Source organism: Notechis scutatus, chromosome 16, assembly GCF_049901735.1.
Source record: "Notechis scutatus isolate UNSWTSFEM ecotype Mainland chromosome 16, rNotScu1.2, whole genome shotgun sequence".
Lineage (NCBI taxonomy): Eukaryota > Metazoa > Chordata > Lepidosauria > Squamata > Elapidae > Notechis > Notechis scutatus.
This window is the reverse complement of record NC_142024.1, coordinates 3,946,866-3,968,740: the sequence shown is the minus strand read 5'-3', so window position 1 is coordinate 3,968,740 and position 21,875 is coordinate 3,946,866. Positions and strand designations below refer to the sequence as shown.

General features: G+C 45.6%; 1 protein-coding gene across 1 annotated transcript in view; it reads left to right on the top strand.

Annotated features, from left to right (window-relative positions):
• The window catches only part of TTLL10 (tubulin tyrosine ligase like 10), a 100,198-nt gene that overhangs the window by 65,428 nt on the left and 12,895 nt on the right, over window positions 1-21,875 (top strand). Inside the window, exons 2-11 of the mRNA XM_087944608.1 lie at window positions 4,147-4,294; window positions 4,578-4,784; window positions 4,913-5,102; window positions 8,812-9,398; window positions 14,485-14,658; window positions 16,263-16,352; window positions 17,676-17,844; window positions 18,417-18,535; window positions 19,137-19,251; window positions 21,255-21,340. Coding sequence (XP_087800734.1) covers window positions 4,147-4,294; window positions 4,578-4,784; window positions 4,913-5,102; window positions 8,812-9,398; window positions 14,485-14,658; window positions 16,263-16,352; window positions 17,676-17,844; window positions 18,417-18,535; window positions 19,137-19,251; window positions 21,255-21,340 — 1,885 coding nt within the window. The remainder of the gene's footprint in view (window positions 1-4,146; window positions 4,295-4,577; window positions 4,785-4,912; window positions 5,103-8,811; window positions 9,399-14,484; window positions 14,659-16,262; window positions 16,353-17,675; window positions 17,845-18,416; window positions 18,536-19,136; window positions 19,252-21,254; window positions 21,341-21,875) is intronic.

The window sequence follows — 21,875 nt, the reverse complement described above, 5'->3', positions numbered from 1 at the left end:
AAACCACACCTGGCATTTTTCAATCACCGCTAAAATTACAGCCACCTCACACTCACAACGGAGTACAAAGGATATGAGAACCAAAACAAGAACCAAAAGGATTTGCAAACCCTCCAATGGACCGGCCTTCCTGGACCGTCCTTGGCCCCCAAAAGCCAGCCAGGAAGTCGGGATTGCCACTCCAGCAGACACTCATCCCTCATCCCCATTGTGGCTTCATCCCATGGCCCTTGCTTCCTGCCAAACAGGAGCGTCCTTTGTCACTCTCCCTTCTCCAGGTGCCTCGCCTTGACCTCTGGCGCCCTTGTTTGCAAACTGTGGCTTTGGGAACAGACTGTGGGAACCTGCCCCCCTTGGGGCTTGGGCAAACAAACCCTGATACTGGGTGATGAGGAAGCTTGCAAATAATTCACAAGGGGGGTGTTTCCCAGCCGGGCCTGGGATCGAATGGGGGGGAGGGGGGTTGGCTTGTCCAGAAAAGCCCTGTCCTCCATTCCAGGCTGAAATTAAAAAAAAAAAAACCTGGATTAATTCTCCCAACAGCAGGTAACCCTCCCTCCTTCCTTCCTTGCGGAATCCTATACTGTATAGCCTTGCAAAGAATGGTGGCTGCTTTTGTAAACCGAGATGGGAAGGAAAGTGGAAGGACTTCCCCCTAAAGGCTTGGACTCCACCCCTTGGTGGGAAGAAGGAGAACCAGCCTGGGAAACCCGAGACCAGGTCCCCGGGGAGAAACATTAAACCACTGTTACATGAGAGGTCAGGGAGCTTTTAATTTCATTTACAAGCCAGCCGTCTGCTTGAAGTCAACGCTGGCTGGCAATTAGTTATTAACCACTGAGGACTGTGGGAAACTCTCCATCAATAACTCGGCCTCTTTTGGGACCCAAGTCCAGAGCTTCAAAGCCCAGCATCCCATCATCCCCAATTGATCGCAGAAGTGGGCAGGGTTTTTGTTCTTTTTCCTTGCAAGTTTTTTCTCCCTGCCGGGCAGCGGAAAACCATTTTAAAAGTCTCCTTCTGCTGCAGGCCCTTGCCGGCACAGATGGCTGGCCTTGCTTCCCCCAAAAAAACAGCCTGTGAGAGGTTGTTGTGTGAAGTTTGCAAGCAGCGGGGTCTTTGGCTGTGGGCTTTTCATCCAGAGATTAATCAGCCTGATGAAGGGGGAGGGGGGAGAAGGGCCATCCATCCCTACCTTTCATTCTTTTCCAACATCTCAATGTTGGCCTGCTGGTAAGCCGAACTCAGCCGTGCCAATGATTTACTTTAAGGAATGCCAGCCGGGCCCCTTTTGAGAATGACGCCATTCCTGATCTGCTTTCCTGTTTTTAACCCCTTGCTATTTAATTCGGCTTTCCGGGGCTGATGATGTCTGTGCTAGTTGCATGGTGGAGATCCATCTCCTCGCTTCCATTCAAAAAAAATTTCTCCCCCTGTAAATATTTATTTTCTCCTGTTTGCCAACTTCAGAGTTAATACTGTCAAGATTTCGCCGGTCTTGGCAGGTAAGAAGTAACACTCACAAAATGATCTTGGCTGTTTTAATCTGAGAGCTGCCGGAGCCAGGCAAGGCTCTAGATCTCATGATTTGGAATGAAGAGGTGACTAGGATAAACCTCTGCTTTATGTTAGCCTTGTCTGCTTTTTTTCCTTTCTTCCTATGGACCATTTCCTTTTCTCTTTCTCCCTCCGACCGTCTTTTCACTTCTGGTTTGTTAACCCCAAATCTATTTCACCTCCTGCAAGTTAAAAATTGTGGCATGTGAAAGGGAGGTGTTTTTTCCCCCCCTCGTCCATACCCATCCATTTTCCTTCCGTGCTGTGCCTTTTCCAGGCTGATCTCATTTATAAGGCCTTGGTAAGGCCACACTTGGAATACTGCATCCAGTTTTGGTCGCCACGATGTAAAAAAGATGTTGAGACTCTAGAAAGAGTGCAGAGAAGAGTCACAAAGAGGATTAGGGGACTGGAGGCTAAAACATATAAAGAACGATTGCAGGAACTGGTTATGACTAGTCTAGTGAAGAGAAGGACTAGGGGAGACATGATAGCAGTCTTCCAACATCTCAGGGGCTGCCCCAAAGAAGAGGGAGTCAAGCTATTCTCCAAAGCACCTGAAGGCAAGGACAAGAAAACTAACCAAGGAGAGAAGCAACCTAGAACTAAGGAGAAATTAATCAGTGGAACAACTTGCCTCCAGAAGTTGTAAATGCTCCAACCCTGGAAGTTTTTAAGAAGAGATTGGATAACCATTTGCCTGAAGTGATAGGGGGTTTCCTGCCTAAGCAAGGGGTTGGACTAGAAGACCTCCAAGGTCCCTGCCAACTCTGTTATTCTATTCTATATCCCTCAGAAGGGCCAACCCATATTTCCCATGAAGCCTTCCGGGAGATGGACAGACCCGCAGCCCAGCCCTACGGCAAAGTCAACAAATGATCCCCCGCTTTATAAACCGCTCCACCCGTTTCTCCAAAAGGAGTCCAGTTTCCGCCTTTTGCAAGCAGTTCGGCCCTGGGCAGGAACCGCGGCAAGCTCGTGCCCGTTTCTCAGGCTCCTTGGTGGCATCTGGGATGAGGTCAGGCCGGGGAGGGTGGCCCCACCCAAGATTGTGGCTGGCTAGAAAGAGAGAAGGAGCAGCGATGGGGAAGGACTCCCGAATTCTCTTCCTCATTCTTCCTGCTGTTGGTAATCGCAGAGCCACATTTTTCTGTTTGTTCTAAAGTCTCACTGAAAAAATGCCAGGCACCAGACACAGATCATTAATTCCTGCCTGGAACCTAAGTCTCACTAAGACTTTGTCCAATACATACTTGGATAGAAAAAAAATGATAAAGGAACGAAGATCTAAAACCAGAAATATTTCTGTTGGACATCATACCAGAAAAAGATAATAAAGTGACTATATATCTAATATTACATGTGTCAACAGCAGCCAGAATGATATTTGCACGACATTGGAAAAATGTGGAGATTCCTACAGAAGAGAAGATAATAAATAAATAAAAAATACTAGAATGTGCAGAAATGGGTAGATTAATACTTGAAATTAAAGAGAAGGCATGGAACATTTTGAAATATGGCATTCGTTTTATCAATAGTTACTAGAATCAGAAGTTAGAATGTTTAAAATTATAAGAGAAGGGTTAACTTCACTATGAGGGCTTATTATGATATGTTTATTATTAATATTAATTAGTATCAATAATCAACAAGAATTAATATCATGACAAGGAATCACTGTTATTATATGACTACTACTAATGAATTTTATTATGATGATGATTGCTCAAACTAACTGTAACAAGATAACACACTGTTTATTTAGACATTGAAACAGTTGCTCTTTCTATATATAGCAAATATAAAAATAAATAAAAATAATAAAGACTTTGTTCAGATTTCTCACTTTGCCTTCCTACTAACCCCTTTGCAATCAATACCTGATCCATAAAGACTGTTAAGGATAGATCCTCAGGGAGGGTCAACATTGACCTGATGGGCACCTACCATAATTATCTATCCAACATGTCTAATGGGTTTATTTTTCCTCTTCCCTCTTCATCCTCCTTCCTTTGCTGGTATGACAAGAGTTTCAAAAGCAAAATACATACCTGGTTCGAGAAAATGATGAAGCAACATATAGATCTAAAGCCAGAGATATTTCTGTTAGGTATATTACCAGAAAAATATGACAAAGGGGTTGTATATTTAATATGACATTTGTTGACAGCAGCAAGAATTGTATTTGCACAATATTGGAAAAAATGAGGAAATTCCTACAGAGGAAAACATAATTAAAAAAAATATTAGTTTATACGGAAATGGATAGGTTAACATTAAAGATAAAGGTTAAAGAAGATACAGAATGTTTTTTAACATGGGATTTGTTTTACAAATGGTTAGACAATAAAGGTAGAAATTAGAAGTTGGAGGAATACCAGTACATACAAGTAAATACTGTTACTATTATTGATATTATGTATAAGTAAATTGACCCACACAATATACTATTTATTAAGCACTCATTTATGTTAAAGAAAAATGTGCAAATAAAATTTATATATATATATATATATATATATATATATATATATATATATATATATATATATAAGGTTCTTTTCCCATCCTTCCCTTTGGCTGTAGGAGGAATTCAGACAAGCCAGGAAGAAAAACACGTTGGCCCGAAGGTTGCAGCAACCCGATGATAGGTGGCAACTTCGCATGAAGTTCCTCCAGCAGGCCCAGAGCTACGTCGGTACACCGTATGCCAAGAAATACCATCAGCCTGGAAGTAAGAACCATATTCTGGAGTCGACAGGCAAAAGATGATGCTCGTAACATGGGCAGTTGGGTGGGCATTTCGATCTCCACCATTGGAGAAGCGTCCGTCTTCCTTGCCAAGATGCAGGTGGTCCTGGGCTTACAGGACTTGGAAGCTGAGGACTAGCTTTGTTTTTAATCCTCATCCTTGCAGCCCCGCCAAACACAAGGATACTCTGACCTTTGGGATGGTACTGATGCCCAAATTTCTGATGACCTTCTCCCCCCCCCCCTTTAATTTTTGCCTGTTCCAGGTCCTGAATACGAGTCTCCCCTTTTCCTGGATTGTTGTGGGTTCGTCCGGAAAGCAGTGCGAGACTTGGCAGACGATTTTGGCTTCTACATGGGCTCGGGCAACCAAGCCTATCAGTATGACACCCTTCCTGTGACCCTGCCCAGTGAGGATCATTTGCAGCCCGGCGATCTCATCTTCATCTCGGGAGTTTACTTCGATCCACAACGTAAATGCCCTTCTGTGGGACCCACTAGCTTCCCTGCCCGCCCATCTACACCTGGGACAAACTAGGTAACGTTTGCCAAGCTAGGTTGTGCTGCCTGACCAGGTGTTCCTGTGTCCCTTCCTTTGCAGGTAAGAGGCAACCCCACGACATCGTCCACGTGGAAATCTGGCTGGGGGAAGGAGAACGCAGTCTGGGGGCCAGGAGGAAGCGCGGCCGAGCCCAGGTCTTCGAATCCTACAGGTTCGTCTCCAGCTCCTATGGAGACATGAAATACCACTTCAAGTCCATTGAGACGTGGCTGCAGGGCGTTTGTGTCAGGTAAAGGTTTGTGTCTGCCATTCCATCTCTCTCAGACTGTTATACTAAAAAAAATTCACTGAATTCACAAGCTCGAGAATAGAACTTTTGCATGTGTGTGTATGTGTGTGTGTGTGTGTGTGTGTGTGTGTGTCATGTGTATACAGAGGCATCCCTTTGAAAGTCACTATTGTCATTCTTTTGGCATCCCTGCCATGTAATTCTCTTCTGCTGGCGCCTCTGGGAATGTTTGACGCCCACCATTGTTCCTGGCGATTTGAGATGTGCCAGTCCTCGTCCCGCCTTACTTCTCCTCCGCCTGGCCTTCATCTGCAGCTTGAAATCCAAAGGTATCATTACAATTTCAAAGGCCTCGCCTGAACAGCCGTTTAGCACTTGCCACTCACAAAGGCAGCAGTGAATAATGATTGGTCAGAGGCAGGCGGGTGAGATTCAGGCACGGAATACGGAACACCTTATGAAGAGAATATCTGCAAGCCATTTATCCATCCATACATCCATACATACATCCATCATCTATCTCAATCCATCCATCCGTCCATCCATCCATTCATCCATCCATCTATCTAACATCTATCTCCATCCGTCCGTCCGTCCATCCGTCTGTCTATCATATCTCTCTCATCATCATCAGTTCTATCACCTGTTTATCTACTGCTGTGTATCATCTATCTACCGTGTTTCTCATATAATAAGGCCGGGTCTTTTTTTTTTTTGAGCCCCGAAAAAAATGGCTAGGTCGTCTTTTCGGGGGTGACTTAATTCCCCCCCCCCCCTGCATCGGCGGGCGGGCGGGCGGTGACAGCTTGGATGTTGACCTCGGCATTGGTGGGGCACTTCGTATCGGGGTCAACGCAGGCAGCACCATATCCGGGTGTGCAACAAAAGTACTTCCTAACGGCAAGCCCCCCCCACCATTCCCCCCCATTTCGCATGTTTTAATATAGGCCTTAATTTGGGGGGAGGAGCTTAATTTCATTTCATGCCTATAAAACATGCTGGGACTTCCTATTGGGGGAGGCCGTATTGTTGGAGAAACAGGGTATCTATTCTATCTATCTATCTATCTATCTATCTATCTATCTATCTATCTATCTATCTATCATCTATCTATCTGTTTATCATATCTATCTCATCATCATCATCATCATCATCACTTCTGTCATCTATTTAATCTATCTACCTCTCTGTATCATCATCATCATCATCATCATCTCTCTCTCTCTCTCTCTCTATCATCTATCTATTCAATTTCTATAGTCATCCATCTCAGTCAATGACTCTGGGTGGCTTAAAATTCACAAAATATATTACAATGAAGATCCTAAGATCATTTTAAAACAATGAAAAACAATAGAAGCATCCAAAACAAATACACAAAGAGGCCAGTTAGTAATAAAATTAGGAAATGGGGCCCTTTAACACATTCAGCACCCCGGTTCGAGAACATCTACCCGCTCTCTTTATCTCCTTCTCTCCCCCTCTATTCATCCATCCATCCATCATCTATCTCATATGTCTGTCTGTCTATCTGTCTGTCTGTCTACCTATCTACCTACCTATTTATCATCTTTCACTGGGAAAGAAAAAAAAATCACTTTGGAACAGATCAGTGACCTGAGATTTTTAAAACTGAAATGAGTAAAAAAAAATATCCACATCAAGGGAGCTCTAAACAGGAGGCAATCTTCCTTTCTAAGGTGCCTTTTTCCCCATCTGTATTTCCTCCTGGTCTTATTTGACAGCACACTTGAACACACTTGAGTCCTGCCAGGACGACCTTATCCAATTCCCCCTTCCTTTTTCCAAAGATTTGGTCTGCAGTTCACTTCCCCCAGAATTCTAGCTTAACTGGATACCCATCAGCTCAAGTCAGATAGTACATAAATATAATTCTGTAAATAAAAATAAAGCCAAATAACCAGATGGAAACGATGCCTGCTATGATACCAGGAGGTTCCACACCTGTACCGAAGGGGTTGTTTTACACGCCCTGCCTATTTAGAGATCAACACCTCCCACTGCAAGGATTCATGGCTCCTTTCAAAGCTGCGCATCACAAGAGCCCTGCTCTGCTTTTGATTTCCCACAATGCCCCTGACAGCCCCCCAGAGCGGGGCATTGTGGGAAAGCCCCCACAGAGAGGCAGAGACACACCCCACCCGATTGGGGGCAGGACTGGAGCCGAAGGGAGAGACAGCCAAGGACTTTGCTCTCTCCGGCTGCTTCAAGGGGGAAGGTTCACACACACCTCTACCTGACCGGGCTCCGACTTCCACGGCGGGAATTTCTCCCGGCACCAGCAACGGTTTCTAAGCAGCCGTTACTAGGAAACGGGCTCTTGTTGACAGCACCCAAGGCTGCCTGCACCCTCGCCGGGTGGGGGGAAAACACAGCTGTCTGAATCTGGATGCTTGGAGACCTGGCTGAGGAGACAGGAGAGCATTTGCTGTGAAAGCCCTGTCAAGTTTCATCATGACTGACCTGAAAAACACACCCTCTAAAGCCCTCTTCAAGCACGTAGGTCACGCCAAGCCAAGGTTAGACTTCGGTTACTTCTGTTTTTCCTCCTTCCTTGTGGGGGGGGGGGTTCAAAACAACCTCCCCAAAGAGCAGCTGGGTGGCAGTTAGTGCTTTCAAGAAATCCAAAGGGCTTTGACAGAATAACAGAGGAGGAAGGGACCTTAGAGGCCTTCTAGTCCAACCCCCTGCTCAAGCAGGAGACCCTAGACCAAGGGTCTTCAGACTTGACAGCTTCAAGGCTTGTGGACTTCAACTCCTGGAATCCCTTCATTCCAGTCATGTTAGCTGCGGAATTCCGGGAATTGAAGTCCACAAGTCTTCAAGCTGTCAAGTCTTACCAAGCCATTATAAAGTGGCATTAACATTTCACATGATCTGGATTCTGTCCCTCTGGTGATGCAGTCTAAAACTGCATTGGTTTTTTTTTTTTTGGGGAGGGGGCAGCTGCTGCGTACCAAAAAAAATCCCAGCGCAATTTCAGCTTTCAACACAAATTTGAACTCCGTCAAAAATCTATCCACTGCTAATCCCGCTTGGTTTTTAACCTTAGTTACAGACTTCAGAGAGTAATAAGGACCGCAGAAAATAACAATTGCTACCAACCTGCCTTCCATGGAGGACCTGTATCCTGCACAAGTCAAAAAGAGGGCTGGGAAAATATCTACAGACCTTCACATCCCAGAGACATAAACTGTGTCAACTCCAGAACAACTAGACACAAGGACAGTTTTTTCCCCAATGCCATCACTCTGCTAAATAAATAATTCCCTCAACGCTATATAATTATTTACAAAGGCTGCATTACTATTACTATTAATCTTCTCATCACTCCTTTCACACATCACCTCCCACTTGTGACTGTATGACTGTAACCTTGTGTATCCTAATGATTTTTATTGACTGTTTACTGGTATGATTTGATTGCTACCCTATGACTATATTCTATTTACTATATACCCTATGACTATCATTAAGTGTTGTACCTGATGATTCTTGACTCTTGACAAATGTATCTTTTCTTTTACGTACACTGAGGGCATTTGCACCAAGACAAATTCCTTGTGTGTCCAATCACACTTGGCCAATAAAGAATTCTATTCTATTCTATTCTATTCTATTCTATTCTATTCTATTCTATTCTATTCTATTCAATACCGGTTCCCATTGCTTTTTCCCCCCTCTGCAGCCATTGTCCAGAACACAAATGGGCTTCAGCAAGGGATGAGGTGAAGAAAAAATCCATTTTCTACCCACCGAGTGAGCAAGATGAACCCGCAGAAGAGGACGCCGGACCTTCCCAAAGCCAGCCTCCCTCACCACCCGCGAATGAAGGCATCCCGGTCAGGACGGCATCCATTGCAGGATCTCTCGGCACCTGTGGACCAAGTGGTAGCGAGCAGGTGGGAGCCCTGGATCTTCAGGTGTGCTCGGAGCTCCCTAACATAACCCCGGAGAAAACGAATGAAGGCGTAGAGTCCGGCCAAAGTCGGGAGGAAGCCCCAGGCTCCCAGGAAGCAGGCGGTGAGGCTGTGGCAGGAGGAGAACTGGCCTGGAGAGAAGGGGGTGAGGCAGATCCCGTGAAGACCCTCCCAGAAGATCCGAGCCAGGACACTCCGGACTCAGTCAGCGACTTGGCCCAGACTTCCAGTTGCAAGGTAAACTCCAGCGGGGTCTTAACGGGCCACGTCGGAAAATGGAAAAAGAACCCGAAGTCCAAAACTCGAGACGTTCTGTGCCCTGATGGACCTCCTCCACCTCCACCACTAGCCTCAGGTGAATCCGACAGCCTTCCTCCCAGCTAGGAGAAGGCTTGGCTTGACTTGTGGGCCTGCTGCCCGCCAAAACCCAGAGCTCCTCTCCGTATTTGAGAAAGAGACGCGCGTTCCCTTCCCTCCATGTTGTTGCCTTCCCATTTCCCACAGTGCCCTAGAGCAGCGATGGCGAACCTTTTCAGCACCGAGGGCCCAAACCAGAATGTGTGCGCATACCAGAGTGCCGGAAAACCAAAAACCGGCTGGTGGGTGTGCGCATGCCTTTTGGGGGGAGGCGTTTTTAGGCTGTTTTTCAGCCTGTTTTTGGCCTGAAAATGGCCCGAAAAACGGCCTGTTTTTTAACCATTTTTCCAGCCAAAACAACCCAAAAGACGGCCTGAAAAATGCTCCAGAAAACATCCTAAGAACACCCTGAAAACAGCCTGAAAAATGCCCTGTTTTTGGAGACCAGCTGGCCAGCACACACGTGCCTGCCAGCAACCCAAAGAGCAGCTATTAATGGCACCTGTGGCCACTGAGAGGGCTCTGTGTGCCACCTCTGGCACGTGTGCCATAGGTTCACCATCACGGCCCTAGAGTCATGCCATGTGATATTCTGGGAAAATGGATAGGGGCAGCTTCTAGGAAGGAAGCCTTGACAAGAGCAAGATGCTCTGAGAACTGTTGACAACTAAGATGTCTGAGCCTCCAGATGTGGCCAAACTACGGCTCCCAGCATCCCTATCTACTGTACCCTCTGTTTATGAGGGGCTGCTGGGAGCTGTAGTCCACCTCTTGCTCAGCCCAATATGGGACCTAATGTTCAATGAATTCTTTGGCTCTCACGTCCAACTGCAGAAAAACCCACCTGATAGGAAAGTCTATGGAGATTCTCCATCATCCAAGTCATGGTTGTCCCCAAAGTGCTTTTTTTTCAAGAGGCAACTGGACTTTCTGGTTTTTTTATTATTATTTGAAGATGTTTCATTTTCTTATCCAAGAGCATCTTGGATGAGAAGCAAAACTTCGTCTTCAAAGAAAACAAAACAAAACAGAAAGTCCAGTTTGCCTCTTGAGAAAAAAGCACCTTTGGGACGACCTGATAGGAAAATCAACAAACTCTGGTTTCTCTCTGGCTACTTCATATTTCCCCCTTCCTGCACATCTGAATAGTGCACACAGATTGTCTCCTGACTCTCTCCATGCCTTTGCAATCTGGTTGTGCCAGCCACTCAACCGTCCTGCCGGGTGCTTAGTCTTAGTCTTTGAAAACAGTCTGGGATGTGGAGGGAAAAAAATCTCCCCTTACCTTCATGCAAAACTCAACAGTTTTCTCCCTGCCGTTCTTGGCTTCGTCACCTCTGTAAATCGACGTGGTATTTTGAATGGCACCATTTGTCCTGCTGGGGAATTTTCAGAACAATAAACATGTCAGCTGAAGGGAATATGGAAAGTACAAGGCAAATATCTCTTTATTTGTATCAACTTTTCTTAGGTGCCCGGATTTGTAGAAATACCTAGTCCACTGGTTAATTATTATTATTTTTTTAAATTAAATTTAAGGTCAGCCTCAAACATTTCACCTAAAGAGGGTCTACAGGTAGTCCTTGACTTACAACAGTTCGCTTTAGTGACTGGCAAGAAAGGTCATAAAATGGGGAAAAATCCACTTAACAAATGTCTCACTTAACAGCAGAAATTGTCGTCATAAATCAAGGACTGCCTGTACTTCAAAGGTATTTGATTCAACGGCCAGCCAAACAGAGGGTACCCCTCCCTCTCTCTTGCAAGCATGTGGTTAAAGTGAATTCATCCTGGGGAATCTCATAAAAAGAAGAAATTAGGGAAATGAAAGACCTATAAAACCTTGGCTCCCTTAGCAGGCAATTTGGCTGGGGGCAAAACTCAGCTGAATAAGAGCAAATTAAGTGGAAGAGGAAGGTAAACACACACACACACATACACAAATATTTGTATGCTATAAAAATATGAGCTAGAGAGAGGAGAATATCCTATGCTTTTTTTTTTTTTTTTGCTGGCATTGCCAATTGTTAATTGTCCCATGACAGCCCTAACAATAAATTTGGGATGGCAAAAACAGGTGTACGTATGGAGCAAAGCTGATGTTTGAATAGAGGGATGGTCGCAAAAGGGGATCATAACTGCGACCGTCATAAATATGAGTCGGTTGCAAGCATCGGAATTGTGATCACGTGACCATAGGGATACTGCGATGGACGTTAGGTGTGAAAAACTGCCATAAATCACTTTTTTCAGTGCCGTTGTAACTTTGAACAGTCAACAAGTCGAGGACTACCTATAAAATAAATGCAATGTGTGTGGGGTTTTTTTCCTAACACAAACTCCATAAGCTACCAGCCCTTGAAAACAATCAACGAAAAGAATGAAATTCTCAGCCACGATCCTTCCGTGTCTTTTTGCCTCTTCTCCTGAGATACTCAGCTGCCAAAATAATACTTTTGAAAAAATACAATGAACTAATCAAAGGCTGACTTTTTTCAGAAGGCAACGATTATCCTTAAAACCCTCCTGTGATGCCCTTTGGAGCCCATTAAAAGGTTAAACACTCATCTTTATATCTTGCAGACAGTTACGTTTCTTCTCCATTTGGTGTCTTCCGTCATAAATCCACTTTTCCACCAGCCTCTCACAAAATGCATTTCTCTCTTTTCCTAGAACTTGGAGAGTTCAGCAGGGCAGAATTAGCAAGCATTTTTTAGCCTTCTCAAACGGAGGGAAAATCCAGCTTTCCCGAATCTCAAATAATCTAAAAATGCACACTGAAATAACCAAAGAAGCAATATTAAATTAAATAAGATCAAGGTGGCATGTTTATACGTTTAAATAGCCACAGAGTTTATAGCTGATTTCTTAAAAATCTCTTCGGAGATGCTTGGCTGCAAACAGACTTCATCAGTTCCACAACAAGCTCTTCCTTATATTTTATCCTTCTTGACATTCAAGTCCACGGAGGAAAGAACAACTCCAGAAAAAAATATAATTTTTATTTATGCCACAACTTCTACTCTGAAAGGGCCTCACACTTCTGCTCTGAATTCGATCTTGAAACTGCAACTTTAAAAAAATAAATAAATCTCTGCCATGCAGCCATGCTGGTTTTCGAAAAGCCTCTCTTTGTCAAAGCGACTATTTGGTCAAAGCCCCAGCCAAGCTGTGTGCAAGCCATGACTTTGAATCCGAACGCTGACTCAGAAGAGGGAGAGAGAGAGAGAGAGATCTTAGAAAGTGAGCCAAACTCACATCGAAAGTGGCTGCTTCTTTTGACACCCGAGGCCACATTTCCAAGCTTAAAAAGAGTTGAATCGATAGTTTGAAGTCCTGCAGAATGGAAAGAAACAGTTGTGAGATTACACTGGTGGCCAAACAATGCAAAACTTCTGCTCCTCCACTTTACAAATTCAGCATCCGGAGACCTTTTTTTTTTTTGTTCCTGCTGCTGTTCTGACCCAGGCTTCATCAAACGTAATGAAACACAAACTTGTTTTAAAAGCAAAACCTATTTTATTGCAATGCTGGGAATTGCTTTCATTCCCAGTCAGAACTAATCTTAAACAGTTCCCTAAGATAAGCACACACCTTTCGGTGCTGTGGAATGCTGCCAAAAACAAAACTATCCAATTAATTATAACAGAAACCAACCGAAGTACCAGAAAAAAACCAACCAGAGTACACAGAGCTTCAAGGAGGACTTGGAATCTGTCGAACTACTTTGCTTCCTGCAAAGGTTTCATAATCTTGGCCTGTCCTTTATCTCTTACGGGAGGGGCAATCACATCCCAGTTTTACTCCCGTGTCGCCCCTTCTGTTTCAGCTGCTCTCGCCTTCTAGCAGCTCTGCACACACGCGCACTGGGAAAGGCTTCCCTTGTTCCTCTTGTCTCGCTGCTGCCAGACTCCGGAGGCTCCGGAGTCAGCACATAACTCCCAGATGGTCCTGGCCCCATCTCTGTATCGGACGCAGGACTCTCATCCGAGTCCTCCCCAGACTCCCGGACTGGTCCCCGTTCTTCCCCACTGTCTGATTCCGCTGCCGTCTGCACCGGCTGCCGGCGAACCACAACAGGTGCCACCCAAACCTATTTGCCTTAGACGTTCCGGCTATTGAATCAAAGGCCTCCCTCCTGCCAAGCTCGTGCTTCACCTGTTGAGCTACAAGCCCCTGCTCTGTAGCTGTTGGCCAACTGACCAGCGTGTCAAAATGTGACATCACAGCCTCTCTATTGTGACCTGGGAGTAAGTCATCTTCCAGAAGTATGGCTTCAGAGCAGGAATTAGTTTCTACACCGACTCGCTGGGACCCAAGGATCTGCAAGAAGAAACTCCTTAGCTTCCCGCCCCGTTTGACTCTCCGAAGACCTCTGTGCTTCTCAGGTGCCCCTCTCTTATCTAGGCAGGAAAGAGGTTGTGGGCACACCCAGCAAGTGCGCAAAAACCGGATGAGAGAGAAAACCAGGGACGGGGGACTTGGAGAAACTTAGGAGGAACTTTTTAACACTGGGAGGGATGTCCATCTCAAAATTGCCTGGGGAGTGACAGTCAACAGGCGCCTGTTGTGCCGAGGGGCAACTGGGGTAGCGATCGAGGGACGAGGCCCTATCTCAGGACGGTTGTGAAGTCCCTCGGGAAGGGCAGACTAGACGATACCAAATCCCACTTCTCAAAAACTACTTAAAGTTGGCATGGCAAACTCCGGAAGATGCCTTGCATTTTTAGCTAACTTTGCTCCGACCGGTGGAGTCGCTCGGAGGAGCGACGCAACGCCTCCGATTCAACCACGTTTGGTCCAGTTGCCAGGATTCAACCTTTAGACACCCTTTGACCTGGATGATGGAATCTTCTAACTGTCATCCATCCGTCTGTGTCGGTCCTTTCTCAAAGGATCACTTCTCCATATGGAGAAGGCAGACGCGCCTGGGTTGGTTTTAGAATCCAGTTCCAGATTTCCCTCCATCATAGAGGCTGCTTTCGAGCTGATTTCTCTTGGCTGCGATCAGGAGAGGAATCCAGATTAAAATCTGATCCCCCCCTCCCCCCCCCGTTACTGATCGAGGATGGTTTGGCTTTTAGGATGGATGAGCGAAAGACCGCTGGATGGCAATGAAAGAGCAGCTGCCCTACGTTTAGGCTTCCGTTGGTTCCCATACTACAACGAAGGAGACGAGGCCCAACGGGCGACGAAGCTGCCCAAAAAACGCCCAAGTCATCCAAGGGTTCAAAGCAGCACAACCTATCAGCAAGGAGGTGAGGCTGATTGGGGTTTTTTGTTTTTGTTTTTTGAGCAAAGAAGGCACGGGGAGACTAAAGAGGAGTGGAATGATTGTAAACTAACCTGGTTAATCTGAGCTGACAACACGAGCATGTTTTGGGGGTAGATTCCAAAAAGGGAACTGGGTAAGTTGGAGTGAATCCGTAGATCGAAAGAGAGCACAGATAGTCCTCACCTTACAACACTTCATCGCGGAATCCTCATGGTCACGTGATCAACATCCAGGCGCTTGGCAACCGACTCATATTTACGACGGTCGCAGCATCCGAGGGTTACGTGATTCCCTTTTGCAACCTTCTGACAAGCAGAGTCAAATGGGGAAGGCAGATTTGCTTAACAACCGTGTTACTAACTTAACAACTGCTGGTGATTCACTTAACAACATGGCAAGAAAACTCAAAATGGGGCAAAACTCACTTAACAATTATCTCACTTAGCGGCATACTTTTTAGGCACGATTGTAGTCGTAAATTGAGGACTACCTCTAGCAAGATTCCTTCTTCTCTTCTTTATTTCCAGCTTTCCCCCAAACCAGTAAGATTTTTTTGCGAGCCAGGATGTGAAAGCCAGAGAAATCTAGCAGCTCAGGGGGAAAGCGTATCACCTTGAAGGGCTAGATTTCAAAGGGCAGGGCATGTTTCAACTTCTGGTCAGGTATCTGTGCCCTCAAAACAAAAACCCACAGAGAACTAAACCATAATTGCACTTGATGTACTGCTGTGTCGATATTATAAATACAGCAGCATAGAAAGCCACCCACAATAATGGGAAAGCTAATACTGTAAATAACAGGCTTGGAATGACTGTCTACAAATTGGAACGTATAACCGTATCAAAGCTGCCGCTTTGTTTAGTGAGCATTTTTCTAAATATTCAGGGGGAGAAAAGACACGGCAGAAAAAGGAAGCTTTTGGCTGACTGAAAAATACAGAGCCAAGGGGAAACGGTGGGAAATTTAGACAGGAGATCGTGAACTGACCCATGGAATTGACTCCCAGCATGCTGACTAGGGGATTCTGGGAGTTGAAGTCCACACCCCTTCAATTTGCCGAGTTGGAAAAAAAAATTGCTGCATTAATTGAAATGGCTGGTCAGCCAGACACAATACTGAACTACAATACCTAGCAGCCTCGACCAGGATGAGCACTGGGATAGTTCAGCAAGTTGTCTGGAACAGTAGGTTTTCCTCAGGGGGAGAGAAAGAAAAACTTCTGCTGCTTCTGCTGTTTTCCTTGCATGAAGTCAAAAGTCAGTCTCTCTCTCTCTCTCCCCCTGAGAACGGAGCTGGAGATGTTATCCTGCGATCCCAAATAAAGAATGATTGATTGGTAGGAAAAACGGGGTGGAGAATTTTCTTGCAGATTTTGGGGGGATTTTTTTCCCAGGGTCTCTGGTCTGCGGGGTTTAAAATTATGAGTTTGGTGGTTCTTGAGGTCCAAAAGGTTGGCGACCCCTGGACCCCTAGAGGATCTCTTGGGACATTCCCAGTTCTAGGATTCCCTGATCTTTTTGACCGACGTACAAAAATAAAATCCAGGGAAAACCCTTGGCAGGACCCTAATCGTCTTCTCTTCCACAGATCACAAGGCCGTAGAAAACAGGAGACAGAAATACAGAGCTCTTTTTCCAAGCCAGGCCCTGAAGCAGTGGAAGTCATACAAGCAAAGCGGTAGGAATTTGGTGCATCCTACCACCCTCTCCTTCCACCCCCTTCGGATAGAGAATGAGATTCCAAAATCTCTCCAGTCTGGCACTGACGTAGCTTTGGGGAGGACAAGAGCCCTCCCCGGGTTTCAGGGAGGGGTGAGCAGTGCTTTACTGAGCTGCCGGGCCCCACTTAATATTTGGGGAAAGGGTGGGCTGCAGTTGATGTAATGGTATGTGAGAATGGCCTTGGGAAGCTGGGGGGAGAGATGCTGCCTAGGGAACGGCCAGATAAGAGACAGCATAGCCCTCCGCTGCATAGCGGGTGGAGCAAGAGGGGTGGTGTCCTCCATTGTATACCTGCCAGCTGTACCTTACCCGCAATTACACCTTTGATCCAAGGATCCATAATCCCTTGTGTCTCCCACACTTGCACAATATCTCATGCTGTTTTGGTCACCACTATATTAAAAAGAAAGAGATGGAGGGAGGGAGGGAGGGAGGGAGGGAGGGAGGGAGGGAGGAAAAAAAGAAAGAAAGAAAGAGAAAGAAAGAAAGAAAGAAAGAAAGAAAGAAAGAAAGAAAGAAAGAAAGAAAGAAAGAAAGAAAGAAAGAAAGAAAGAAAGAAAGAAAGAAAGAAAGAAAGAAAGAAAGAAAAGAAAGAAAGAAAGAAAGAAAGAAAGAAAGAAAGAAAGAAAGAAAGAAAGAAAGAAAGAAAGAAAGAAAGAAAGAAAGAAAGAAAGATGATTAGGGGACTGGAGACTGAAACAGTCGATGAATGGTTGCAGGAACTGGGCCTGGCTAGTCTAGGGAAGAGAAGGACCAGGGGAGACAGGAGAGCATCCTTCCAATATTTGAGGGAGGGGTTGCCACAGAGAGGAGGAAGGGTCAAGCTATTTTCTAAATCACCCGAAGGCCAGACAAGGAACAATGGATGGAAACTGAACAAGGAGAGATTCAACCTGGAAATAAGAAGAAACTAAGGAGAAACTAACAGGACAATCAACCAGTGGAACTGTTTGCCTTCAGACAGCCATTTGTCTGGAATGGTATAGGGTTTTTTGCTTGAGCAGGGGGCTGGACTAGAAGACCTCTAAGGTCCCTCCCATTGTTCTGTTATTCCCCATCTGGGCAGCTTCCAGAGGTAGGAGGCTGGAGAATTGAGGCTGGAGAATTCTGGGAGCTGTCGGAAAGGGGCTAAGGATGGAGAACCAGTCCCTTGGCACCCCCTGATGAGTATTTCTCCAGAAAAGAGCTAGCTTTCCCCCACCATCCCCTCTCCAACCCTCCCTTCCCCATGGCCTAGCTGGACCCAAGAGGGTTTACACCTCCTCCTTCTCCTTTCCAGGGGTTCCCAGAGTCGCCGAAGGGAGGTTCACATATGAATTCAGATCAAAGAAGCCCAGAGCCTTCCTGAACGCAGCGCTCCGAATGAGTCACCTGGAAGAGAGAAGAAATGAAGAAGGCCCAGGATCGGGGCCGTTCTTTTACATCGGCGGGGCGAATGGGGTTGATATGTAAGGAGGGAGCCTTTGGTACCCCCAGCCCTTGAGGGGTGGGGGAATGCTACATCAAGGAGGGGGTGTACTAGATGGCCTTTGCCTTTGCCCTCTCAGCTGTAGGACCCTGAACTTAGGAAGAGAAAGGTTTTGGGAGCGACTGGCTATTACAGGTTGTCCTCGGCTTACAGCCAATCTGTTTAGTGACGGAAGTTACAACAGCACTGAAAAAAAGTGACCGATCCCCTGTTTACACACTTATTATTGGGTTGCAGCATCCTCGTTGCTGCAACCCAATTTAAAATTTTACATCACGTGATCTAAATTTGGGCTTTTTGCAACCTTCCCTGCCGGCTTCCGACAAGCGAAGACAATGGGAGAAGCCCGACTCGCTTAACAACTGCAGGATTCACTCAACAGCCGCAGCGATTCGCTTAAGGAAGGCGGCAAAAAGGGTTGCGAAATGGGAATCAATAACTGCCTTGTTTACTCTGGCTCCGTTGTGGTCATAAGTTTGAGGACTGCCTGCATTTCTAGAGGATTATCTTTTCGTCTCTTCACCACAAGGCCTCCTGGTTTCTCTCCCACAGCCTGAGTAATTACTGCAAAAGTAAAGGGTGGCAAAGGATTCATGACAATCGAAGGGAAGACTACGTCTTGAAATGGTGCGAGACCAAGTTTCGGGACACCTATTGCAACTTCCGAGAAGGTATGGGGCAGTGACATTTCATTACCAAACTAGGTAACATCATCAGGGCTAGAAGGGAGTGGGGAGGATTGTGGGGTCCTTGGTGTCTTTGAGCTTGGCTGTTTCCTTTCAAGACATTTCATTACCCAACTAGGTGACCTGATCAGTGCCAGAAGGGAGTGGGGTTTGTGGAGAGGAGGTGGAGGAGGAGGAGGAGGACGGTGAGATCCTTGGTGCTCTCTGAGCTTGATTGCTTTCGTGCGGGCGTTTCCTAACCCAACTATGTAACATCATCAGTACTAGAAGGGAGTGGGGTTTTCAGGGTGGAGGATTGTGGCCTCCTTGATGGTTTTCTTGCAGACATTTCATTACCAAACTAGGTAACATCATCAGGGTTTGAAGGGAGTGGGGTTTGAGGAATGGAGGTGGAGGAGGCCCTTGGGGCTCTCTGAGCTGAGTGGTGTTTCTCACAGGCGTTCATTACCCAACTAGGTCACCTTTTTAGTTCAGAGCACATCAGTCCGTCATAACCGGTCGTTAAGCCAGGCCTATAATGCCTTCTTTATCTCCTCTGCTGCCTGAGCCTTTGGTTTCTTTTTGTTGTCTTCTTCTGCCCATTCAGGAGAGCAGCTTCTCTACCAGATCCCAAACAACAAGATCCTCACCACAAAGATCAGCCTGTTGATGAACCTCCGGGAATATGAACGGGTGATGAAGAAGGTCGGCCAGACAGCCAAGTAAGCCCCTTCACTCTCTTAACCTTTCGGGTATCCCTTGAAAAGAAAGCTTCATGGGGCTGGTTTTCTCCTGTGAAGCCCAAGGACGGCCATCATTCATCGCAGAGTTCTTGAAGCTCAAAGGGCGGGGTTAGATTTTCCAAAATGGACAGAAAACCCACCATGTGCTGACCCAAAGGAGATAGCACCATGTTCAGCTGATAAAAAATCCCTTCAGTGTCAGGCCTACACAACCAGATCCACATGCGTAGAGTTCAAACTCTACGCTTTATTGTTCTGTGCCTATATTACAGGAATCTTGGCAGATTGGCAGATTCATCCAGATAAGGCTCAAAGGCCAGACCTTGCCCTCTAAGGTCTATGGAAGGAGTCCAGGCTAATTCCCTATTTGATGCCTCCTCCCAACAGGGACCAACGTTTCATACAGGTGGTCTTTGACTTACAACCACAACTGAGCCCAAAATTCAGGAGCTTGGCAACTGACTCCTGTTTACGACGGTTGGCAGAGGTCACACAATTCCCTTTTGCAACATTCCAAAAACCAAAGTCCCTTAACATCCAGGTTATGACCTTAACAACTGCAGTGATTCATTTGTGTTGCAAGAAAGGTTGGAAATGGGGCAAAACTCACTTAGCAACAGAAATTTTAGGCTCAATTGTGCTTGTAAATTGAGGCTTGGCTTAGTTAAAATTCGAATGGGAGACCACCCAGAGACGTAGGCTAGAATTAAAAATCCTCCTGAAAAAGCAGTTTTGCATTATTTTGGAACTGCCAAGGACACCATCATCCATGAAGCCAAACAGGAAAGTTTGAAAAACTTCTTTAAAGTTCTGTGCCTGTTCTCTTAACGTCTGAGAGCCGGTGATGTATTGGCATGGCTGCTATTGACGGTGTCATAAAATAACATAACAATTTAAAACTCAATAATCCACATGCCGAGAAGGAACAAGATTCCTAACGAAGGGCGAAACACTATTGAAATTATGTCCAATTATGTCCTAAACATTATATTGAAATTATGTCCCCCAGCAATGGATGGGAAATAATCAAGGAGAGAAACAATCTAGAATTAAGGAGAAATTTCCTCACAGAACAATTAACGACTTGCCTTCAGAAGTAGGTGCTTCATCACCAGAGGTTTTTTAAAAAGAGGTTGGATAACCATTTGTCTGGAATGCTATAGTCTCTTGCTTGAGCAGAGGGCAGACTAGAGGACCTCCAACTCTTGTTATTCTGGTTTTTTTTTTTAATCAACACTGTACCTCAAAAGGTAAACAACAACCTTCTTCCCTTTCTAAACTGTGAATGAGCCATTTTGGGGCTAGCTGAGCTGAGCTGATATGCGGTTCTCAGCAGAAAACACAAAGCTGTCTCTCGCAAGCCAAAATTAGATTGAGAAAGAATGTTAGTCCATATGAAGGAGGCATGGGTATCCCGAGTGCACATGACAGAAATGATGGCTGGCCTCTCTGGCAAGATTGTTTAGGGGACTGGAGGCTGGTTGCTGGAACTGGGTATGTCTAGTCTGATGAAAAGAAGGACTAGGGGGTGACAGGATAGCAGTGTCCCAATATCTCTGGGGCTGCCCCAAAGAAGAGGGAGTCAAGCTATTCTCTCCAAAGTACCAGAAGGCAGGACAAGAACCAAAGGAGAGAAGTGACTTTAGAACTAAGGAGGAATTTCCTGACAGTTAGAACAATTAATCAGTGGAACAACTGGCCTCCAGAAGCTATAAATGCTCCAACACTTTTAAAAAGATGTTGGATAACCATTTGTCTGAAATGTTTCCTGCCTTGGCAGGAGGTTGGACTAGAAGACCTCCAAGGTCCCTTGCAACTCCTGTTCTATTCTATTCTGTTCTATTCTATTCTATTCTATTCTATTCTATTCTATTCTATTCTATTCTATTCTATTCTGTTCTATTGCTATAAATTCTTTAAAACATGTCTGTGTGTGAGCTTATTACTATTCAATTTTTCACCCCACTCTCCCTTTCTTGCAGATTGTTAAAAATGGAAGATTTTTTCCCAGAGACTTTTCGCCTGGACACCAAAGACGAGAGAGAAATCTTCTTTGAAATATATAAAGGTGAACACCAAAGCAGTCTCCCTTTCCAAGATCATTAATCTATCTCAAACAGTGGGTTCTGCAAGCAAAGACAGGAGCGGGTTGGGATTTTGTTATTCAAATGTGGCCCAGAGGGAGGGGGCCAAGTCAAGGAAGTGACATCACCTACATGGTGATGTCATTTGCTTGATGATGTCATGATTCCTGGGATGTCACAGGCATTCGTCACGGGTGGAAAGGCACAGGTGGCCCTGCTTTGCTCCCCAACCTCTCTTGTTACAAGAAGACGAAATAACAGGTGGAAAGAAAATACAGGTAGCCTTCGACTTACAGACTTCTGAATGGAAAATATCTTCATGTCAACATAGTAGGATAGACTTGCAGGGCCGGCGTGTTGTGCAACAAGGTCACATTGTGTAATAAGATTGGGACTGGGTTAGGGGCTTCTGTCTTCACTGGGAGTTGTGTTGGTGGGAGTGTACGAAGGGAGGCTCAGCCAATCTCATTGTACATATGTTGTACTCTGACAAGAAAGGTAATCATAATGATGAGAAAA